We start from the raw sequence: 10273 nt of genomic DNA on the forward strand, positions 1-10273 counted from the left end.
AAATAAATAAATAATTCAACCAAAAATGGGTAACAGGGTTGCAAGTAAAGTTGTGGTCACGTTTACCTTTTCTCTGTGAAATTTTGCAAGCAAAATCTGTTAATTTCAATAGGAATCTGCGCAATCAGGAGTTTCACATGATTTCACACAAATTTACAGCACAATTACAATATAAATCAAATTCATTCATTAATTAGCATGGAGAACTTCTTCACCTTTATGCGAAACTCCTGATTGTGGATTTTGCTTGCAAAATTTCACAGAGAAATTGTAAATGCGACCACATCTTTACTTGCAACCCTTTTACATTTTTTTTGATGTATTATTTATGCTAATATAAAAATTTATTAATTAAAAAAATCAGCTAATGTTACACGGAGTGTCACAAATAAATATGACTTTTTTGATATTTAAAATGAATGAATTAAAACCAGTTACTGCAATGAATTGAGTATAAATTAAATTAATGAAATATAAATAAATAAAAATTTTGTTAATATAAATTACATTTCTATTCTACGATCTATTTGTACAATTCATATCTTTTGGATATGGGATCTGTGTCTTTAAAAGAGTGCTGTATGGACTTCATTCATCTCTCTTAATGGCAGATGTTCATGTCTGGGAAAAGACAGAAATACAATGCTGATATTTCTGAACACTTCCTTCCCCATTAAGCGGTGACCCTGACAGATCCTCAAATAAATATTTGAAATAGTCGCATCTGGTTCTCTATCCGAAGGAAGGAGGTCAATGAGGACGTAGCCCACTTGTTTTGACACGTCGCTCGTATGTGATGATGTCAGTAGCATTTGACCCTGATCAATAGCCAGCATTTCCTGCAAGCCTCAAGGCATGTGTGTCCGCTCAGATCTGTCAGTGCACACATCCTGTGCACATATCACCCAATGAAGTGGTAGTCATTCAGCACTAATCTACCATTGTTAAGGTAAAAGCCTGGATATCGTTTCCCCAAAACAAAACTGGTAAGCTCTGCTGTATGTTCAAACCATGTCATTAAAAGAAGAACAAGAGAACTTGGCCATTTCATTATATCTTAAGTGGGACTTGAGCAGCAAAACAATAAACAAGCTATATGTGATTCGCAAATAAGCTTAGCAATCAAATCAAGAGCATGAAAAGGACTTTGTTTTCTCAGTTGGTTCATGTAAAGCCCATTTTTCAGACCCTTAAAAGGCGTAATCCCTATATTCTTGTTTTCCACAGGCAACAATGCTCACTGATCCGAACAATAAAGGAAATCATGTACAGTAGTAGGCCTACATACTTTGTTGCTGGAGGGGCTTATATTGAAATGCGACACTCATAAGAAGCAAAAGAGATGCAAAGGCATACTAATATGTCATATACTTTGCTGTTAAAAAACAAATACAGAAATATGTTTGTGGACATCTGGACATAACTGTTAGTGATGCTTAGAGAAGTTACCATGAATATATTACAATAAGACATATTTTATTCATCATTAATGAATGAATCCTATCTAACCCTTGGTACAACACTATAGCATCACAGTGACCATTTCCTAACATTTGCAAGTGTGAAAAGAAAAGAAAAAACCCCAGCAGGAAACATAAGCTACATGTCAGCAATATCGGATTTGCAAATTAATCGTTTGAGTTGAGTCTTTAATCTCTTTGGGTTTTTTGAATCTGTCAAACTTGTTCGCAAAAATTTAACTTTGCAAATTGTAAATCACAAATCTGAGTCTATTTAATGCATTATAAATCTCCACAGAGTAAAGCAAGAGGAGTTCCCACAAGTTAATACAAATTTAATTACTCTGTGTTTACGGACATTTGCTGTGTTTTTTTTTTTTTGGATCAAGAATTGTGAAAGGTTATGAAATGCTACTGAAGATATGAGCGATAAGAAATTGTATTGTGATGAATTCTCCTGCCTTTTTGTGTATGTGTTCTTTCAGGTGTTCCTGTATTTCTTTGTAAATTTAGAATAAATTTTAGTACGAAAGCTTTTGGTGAATCATGATTTGTTTGTTGAAGCGTTCGTACACAGATTTCACGCACAAATTTGTGTGCACACATGCTTAGTGAATGTGGCCAAATGTCCTGGCAGAAAATTACCAGTACATAAGTGCAATGCGTAATTCAAAATACGTAAAACATCTTAAAAAAAATCTATATGGAAAATTACTTCATGTTTACAGTATTTTTTATGGACTTTTTTTAGAATGTAGTGTAGCCTACTAACAACTACAAAACACCATACATTTTTAAGTACGGTGATTTGATGCCTATCCATATTATATTGCAAAGCGGAAGCTGTTTTCTTTGAAGATGTGAGACTTCTGATTCATTAGCTGCTCTAGAAAAATAAATAGAAAAAAAGTAGAGCCCTGCACGGGCCTCAGCTTATCAGAATTACTGGCCCGAGTCCGACCCGAGCCCGTCTTTTTTTCCCCTTCTCCCAAAACAGCTTATACTACTGTTTCAGCTATTGAAATAGTTCAATATGTATGTAATGGCAAAGTGATTATATTTCGTTTCGATTTTTTTATTCAGAAGAACGTTTGGAGAATTTTTTGTTAGTTATAAGTTTTTGTAACGACCAAACGGCCAGCGGCATACAGTAAGCTGATCTTAGTCTATGTTTGATCAATTTAGCCTTCTCAAATCATCCTGACTTGCCTAAAACAAAATCTACAGTTCAAGCATATAACAATGTTTAAACATTAAACAGATAAATGTGCATCCAATCCAATAGTTTGTGCGGAGAGTGGAAGCTAAAGCGCGCTTTGCGATGCCGGCACGATCACTTGCATTTTTTTCAGTGGATCTGCCGTCATTTTTCCTTTTAAAGGTAAGAGTAATAGATCATTCGGAACTATAAAGGGTCTACTTTTATTTGTGTGCACTCACAATATCAACAAAACATTGTGCTTTTTTAAAATAAAGAAAACAAACATGATGCGCTTTCTGCCGTCTCGGTCTTGAATAAGAGCACAAAAATCAACCGAAACTCAGCGAATACATGCCTCACAGACATGATAAATATATCTATAGAAAGTTTTAAGTCACTACTTACCAAAATAAAACAAATCGAAAACAAAAACTCTTTCATTATAATCATAATCATAATCCATAAAGATGCATTTCTCTCTAAAGGCGCATCTAATGAGAGAAAGTCTACGAAGAGAAAATTTGCCCGAATCCCGGCCCTCGAGGCGTAAAAACGTCGGGCTCGGGCTGAAATGCAGGGCTCTATAACAAAGTGCAGTAAACAGTGAAAGTATTTGTACTACAAACTGTGCTTATGATTATCATAACAAATTAAAATAATATGATAAATACCAAGTTCAGTCATGAAACTCATGACTCATGAAACAGCAGTGCTGCTGACTGGCTGTCTCGTCACCGGTTCTCCAGCAAATCTATTGCTTCTTTTTATAAAGCTCAACTTTATATTCTGATGAAGCACAGTCATGTCTCTAGCCCTCCTCCTCCCCAGCACCACCTGTCTAGGTCTGCTACAGGGTTATCTTTTGTCGTACACTTTTGAGGTTCAGCAGAACATGTCTTCGTACTTTGCTCTGCAGCATGTTTTCTTCTCTGTATTTCTTTTGGTTTAACAAAAGATTGACATTATTTTTGTAACATTTATATTTACATTTACATTTATATTGCTCATTATTAAAATGTGTGTTGCAAACTACTGACTGAAAATCGTGTCATGACTGAAATACTAGTTTGCAAAATCAAGCAGCATAACAAGCTAAAAATAACTGGAAGCGAATGACACCGGAAGCTTCGCACAATTATTAAAAAAATTAAAAAGAGGTGGCTACACTGATTGTAAGATCCTACATGTGGGTGCTCATTGAAGTGAGCGGTCAGGCCAAAACACATGCTTGGCACATGTCTCTCATTACACACAACCAATTCAGCTGTTGTGGAATGCTTTTTATTTGTTCATCCCCAAATGTTTGAGGTCACAAGGTGGCTGAGTGCATGTGCTTTCAGTACATGAGGCCGCCAGACCGCTGCATAGCTGAGTGGCTAAGCAAAAGCGTTAGCGCCACAAACATGTGCATCCAGAGCTGTTATTAGGGTGAAAGCAGCAATATTCCTATAAAAATCCAAACTATCATTACCGTCCTGACATGTCATTTTGAAATCGTTTGAATAGATTGAGACAGTCATGCTGTCTCACCCTGGGGCTCTTCTGGCCTGGCACAAATGGTGCTATATTGAGAGACCTCATGTGCCCTATGAGATATCTAGCTGCCACCTTTGGCACATAGTGGACAGATGCAGAGATGGACGCATACCCTTGAGAAAAGCCTGACCTCAGATGACTGCCTTCGGAGTTAACTTCCATCGACCATGGGAATGACTCCATGCATTGTTTAGAGAGTCATTGTGGTCTGTCAGATGTTGTTTCTCTGTCTAAAACAAAAGGGTGGACTCACAGTATAAGCCTCATTTGTCTGCGTTGTCTGCAAGTCTGCTTTGAATCAGCAATGATCAATAGGCTAGTTTTGAATCACCCAAGGCGAAGTGAAACTAAAATAAGATTGAAGTGACTTTAAACTTTGGAGGCAAATAGTTTACATTAGCGGAGCTCCTCACAATTGAGAGCAGCTTACAAGTGGTATCATTTTCTGATCGGACATAGGGAATGTTTGAGGTGATAAAGTCAGCATGAAATAAAAATTCACCCTAATTGCTATTGTTATTGGCCTTATTGTGAATAATTCATTAATTCTTAATCAAAATGACTACTTAATCCTCTGGTGACAGACTTCTCCAATCATTGTTTCCACTTAAACTCCATCCCTTTCTTACAATCAACTACAAGCTTGCATTCAGAATCTGCCTCCATCCAATCAACCGCTGCACAGAAACAAGACTCCACCCTACATTTATCTTTTTCAATAATCTGTTTCCCTCAAATGTGGAAGCTTGTTTCCGCCATGGATAAAAAATAAAAAAAGTGATCAATTGGTAATTTATCTAAATTTTTCCCCCTCCCAAACAAATTGAGAGGAGAATTGTATAAATACACAATTGAGAGAAAAAAGGCAGAATTGTGAGCTAAAATGTTATAATTACTTTCTTTGTCTTTTATTCCCTGATAGATTAAAAAAATTGTGAGATGTAAACTCAGAATTCAGAGGAAAAGAGTCAAACTGCAAGATGTAAACTTACGATTCTCAGATGATTCTGAAATGTCAGACTTGTGAGAAATAAACAGATATTAAAATAAAATAAATAAAAATATTTTTTTTTCTCAGAGATGTTAGTTCATTCTAAGTTTATATCACAATTTTGAGCAAGAAAAAGTCTGCAAGAATTTTTTTTTTTTCTTTTTTTTTTTTAAAGTCAGAATTGTGAGGAAAAGATTAATAGGCTACCATATGGTGTAATAAGGAAGAAAAGCTACACTGGAAATTTCTCAACTTTTGTTGTATAAACTTAAAACAAGAAGTTGAGAAAACTCAAAAATCTGCTGAAATCTGGTTGCCTTAAACTTCTAAGTTTGCCCAACTTTTTTTTTATTACAGTGTACTTCAGTTTCATTGCGACTTTGCATGCAGATTTGAAAAAGAGAAAAATTGAGAATATCAAATCAACAAGTGATTTAGCAACTGTATTTCACAATTTTCATAAAAGTAGGTCCACTTTCGTTGGGGTTTGGTTATCTTTCAATTTTGTTTTCCTCCACATGGAGCAACACTACAAGTAAAAAGGCTTAACTTTATAAGTGCTATTTTTTTAATTTAGTAAAAGTTACTGAACTTTTATGTTGTAGATAATTCAAATCAGTAATATTCTAGTTATTCATCAAACCAAGCGTGTACTTTTGGCATTGTCAAAAGCTAATTTTAGATCCAGCCAACAAGACTTTTATTTTGTGCATACAGTAATAGTAAGATGTCAGAATGCTACAAATCACCAACCTAATAATAAGTAAAGAGTAATAATAAGGTTCAAGTTGTGACAGATTGTGCCAGTTGTATGTGATATGTGACACTGCTCCAGTTGTACTGACATTTCATCCCATCGAGTTCCTAGCATGGTTTGGATGAGGCACTACAGGCTGGCGAAAATGTTTCTGTCCTGAGGTGACCCACATGATGTTATTTTCAGTCTAAACGTATTTAGCTCTTACCCATGGAGCTCTTTCTACTTGGCAGTAGAATTTCATGCTCATTGGTAGTTTCTTCTATCCGTGAGGACCTCTGTGTCACTGCAGTAGATAAAAAGACTGTTGAATTTACTCAATATCGTTATGCCCTCCTTTGATGGTCACCATCCAATTTTTACAAATTATTGCACTAAATAGTCAGAGGAAAATACTTTGCAAACTATGCAATGGTGCTTATGCAATATAATTTAAAATCAAAAGTCTTGCAGAGTCTTGAGTAACTCCACATTCTCCACAATAATAATTGTCTCATTGAAAACAAACAGAAATTAATATTTTATTAGAACGTCACATAAGCAAATGGTCTAAACAGTTTATAATAATCGAGTCTATGTGGTTTCAGTAAATAATTTAAAATTATATGAAATACTCTGTCTTAAGTAAAGAACATTAAAGAGCTCAAAGTTTCACGACTGTTGAATGAAAGTGTCACCTTGGGTAGTTTTAAAAGCATGACACAAGCAAAATGTCACATGGATCTGACAAGCATCTGAATTCTGCCCTTTCAATCTTGGCAACACAATCATGCTCTGAAAGAACTGTCCCTAAATGCATTTCAAGCTGCAAGGTGCCTTTTGCCAAATAACATTTCATAAACCTATCTAAACATGCCAAAATTTGATACAGCAATAATACAAACTTGTGATATGAGATGACCACTGAAAACAAAGATATTCTAAACAAAAAATCTATGTACAACAAGATATGATGGAAACCGCTAACATTTTTCTGGGCTAAAGCCACTTACAGTGTAACATAATTTTTTATCATTCTCTGAGAAAATGTTGTAGTTATAATTCTAAATTCAACTCATCTAACTATAAGGATTTAAAGAGAAATTAAAATTTAGTTTTTGTTCATTTAGCTTCATGTTGTGTCAAACCCATATAGCTGTCTTTCTTCTGTAAAACACAAAAGGAAATCATTTATTGAATATCAGGGCGGGTGAATTTAATACAATGGAAGCACATTGTGACTCATTTTAACATTTAATAAGGCACCCAAGAGTGTCAGCAAACATTTCCACCACGCTAGCCATATAATTTCCAAGAGAAATTTACCATGAGTCACGATTTTCCAAATAAACTTTACCACGAGCTTGTATTGAATTCATCCAACTGTATATTCATTTAATTATCCTTTTTTGTGTTCTGCAAAAGAATAAATGTCAGACAGGTTTGGAACAAGATAAACATGAGTAAATAATAACAGAATTTTTAACTTGCTTTAATGACAGCACAAAATTCACCTGCTAAAAAGTTGTCACTTTCTTGGAATGGAAGATGAAAAGTAAATTGAAATCCATTTACAATTTACCAAATAAATATATATATATATAAAACCAAAAAGCGTATGTTATTGTTGCATTTTTATAAAAAAAAAACTAATGCAATGCAGTGCATTTTTTGTCAAATAAAATAAGTTCAAAGCAATGTGACTTTTTTGCACTCTTGTGTGACTTTTTGTTGTGAAGGCCATAGGGATACATCTTGTGCCGAAAATTCAAAGTTCACTGTGAATGGCTTAAAAACAAATTATTAGCCACTAATATTGCTAATAAGGTTCTGTCCTTTTAAGGCTGTCACTTCTTTCCTCTCCTTTGGAATCCTGAGTAGAAATGTCCACACAGATCCATTCCTAGGAAAACCCTTCATCTGCTTACAAGGTTTCCACATGTTCCCTGCGATGGTGTACTCCTGAGTCATGGTGCGGTTCAGTGTGAACACAGAGTCCCCTCTCACTACAGCAGTGAACAGTGCCCCTTTGCTGTTCCCATAGTGCCCAGGCATTGACGTCCACTGTCCAGTGGTGATGTTGTAGCAGTCCATCAAACAGCGCAGGAAGTCATCTTGGGGCCCATTGCGTATGATGTAGAGGTTGTCCCTGTGGGCCACCATGCAGTGCCCGTAGCTCTGGTGCTTCAGAAGTGTGCTCACCAGAACCCACACATCCTGGTTTGGGATGTATTCATAGATTTCGTTAGTCTCCATTGGCTTCCACAGACACACAAAAATTCGGCTCATGGCTTTGGTGCATGCGACCCCAGCGACAGGTCGAGGTAAAGGTGCTGCAAAGCTCCACTCCTTTGTGGGAACATTATATATCTCAACCGAGGACATGGTGGTTCTTCCAGACTCTCCTCCAATGGCGTAGAGGCAACCTTCTATCCCAATTAGGGTGAAGTTGTACCTTGGCTGTCTGGGACCTGGCAGCAAACTCCAGGTGTTGGTGACAACATCATAGCAAAAGCTAGCATCGACAGGCCTCTTGTCAACACCGTGCACACCTCCAACAACATAGAGTTGGTTGTCCAAAACGGTCAAACCAGCCAGAGAGGTGCTGGCCTCCATTGGCAAGGCAGTGAGGACCTTCCATTCTTCATCATCCTCATCAAGGTAACATACAGTTCTTGTGGCGGCAAGAGGAAGCTCATCCACAGAGCATGTGGAGTGGGAACCCACAGCCACAAATACACTAGGAACCAGAGACTCCACATGTTCAATCAGCTCCTGAGGAAGTTTCTTCAAGTCCTCCTCCAGGTCACGATACATATTGCGGATGAACTGTGCCGAACTCTCACTGAGTTCCAATAAGCCATAGGTGGCTGAGGCTTGGTACATGAGCAGGCAGTTATCGGAATTGAGAAGATCCTTAAGATGCTTTGCAAGAGGTTCAGCCTGGAAGAAAGCAGCACATTCAATGGCTTCCAAAATCTCCTCACCATTCAGAATAGGTCTCTCACCACTGGCCACAGCTAGCATGATTATGAAGCCTTGAGCTTTGAGGTTCCTCACGTGAATCTCTTCTTGATGGCACTCTACCATGCCTGATCTGTAAAGAGCCCTGAAGTATTCGCATTCTCTTAGCAGTAAAGACTTGTTTGTTTCAAAGACACTGTCTCCAACTCTTACCTTGACAGTATCCATGTCTAGCAGCCTGCTTGATCATGGGTCCTGTGCTCTTTGTTTATAAATACTCAGTTGTTTAAAACACAAAACATTTAGTTTTAACGGTGAGCAATTGTCTACAAAATATCCATCAAAATTCGAACCTTACCCTGGCATTTAAACTGAAATGTCCCTTGCGTGTCAGTTAACAAAACTGTTCTCCCTCCAGCTGGCGCATGATGTGCTGGGGTCCGGTTTTGTTACAAAGATAGCACTGCCTATAGATAGTAGCAGTGTCTCATGACAGACGTTAAACACAAATGAGCAATGGTATGAGTGAGGAATAACATACTTATTCATAACACTTTTAAGGTCAATGATATGAATTACACTACATCTGTGATTAATTGTGCTGACTGGTTGTTTGTTCTTGCTGACGGCAGTGTGATTGTATCCAAAAATTCAGTTAACTCAAGCTGCTAGATTCTTTTCTTCGGTTTCACACTGAGCGCGATGCGAAAAAGGGAGGCGAATCGCCGATGTACGTTGCTTTCACACCGAGCGTGAAACGATTGATCGCCTTCTACTAATTGACGCCTGCACGATAGGTGGCGCCAACCAGCAATGCATTTTTCCTCATGTAGCTCATGTATCTCGTATATGGCTTTTACATCATCCACTGCTCAATATGAGCATTAAATTAAGATAAATAACTTTTGGTTCTTCATCAGAAACACAAACTATGCATATTGCTTACAGGAAAATATAATTAGAGGTACAATTATCATCAAGCTACATTTCAAAATGTATGCATTTAATGTTTTTGCTCAAACCCCCCTTTAAATGAGTGCTTGTAATAACTTCTGACTGTGATCTAAAAAGGATTTTGATTCTATAATAGACAGACAAGCACTCTTTGTATGTTATAATGGACTGAACGCTACCTGCTTGTCATTTGTCATAAACATTCTTTATTGTTATAAAAACACAATGAGCTGCATAAAAACATATACAGAAAATATATTGTATGAATATAATTATACATATATATCTCTATGTTCAAACACCAATGACAGCAACATCTCGACAACCATATTCTTTGTATGTTGGTTGAAAGTCGGTGCTTTTACGGTCTTCTGAGCTTCTAGCGCCACCGCGTCAACCTTTTGAGTAACAGCAGTTGCTCTGGCCACATG

General features: G+C 37.0%; 1 protein-coding gene across 1 annotated transcript; it reads right to left on the reverse strand.

Moving 5' to 3' along the window:
• Positions 1-6449: 6449 nt before the first annotated feature.
• On the reverse strand, positions 6450-9116 carry LOC306868245 (kelch repeat and BTB domain-containing protein 13-like; the record flags this gene model as incomplete). Its single annotated transcript, XM_079414332.1, has 1 exon — positions 6450-9116. The coding sequence occupies one exon, from the start codon at positions 9114-9116 to the stop codon at positions 7728-7730; it is 1389 nt and encodes a 462-aa protein (XP_079270458.1). The 3' UTR covers positions 6450-7727.
• Between the last annotated feature and the right edge of the window lie 1157 nt (positions 9117-10273).

This window comes from Barbus barbus, assembly GCF_936440315.1.
Source record: "Barbus barbus genome assembly, chromosome: 50".
In the NCBI taxonomy this organism is placed as follows: Eukaryota; Metazoa; Chordata; class Actinopteri; order Cypriniformes; family Cyprinidae; genus Barbus; species Barbus barbus.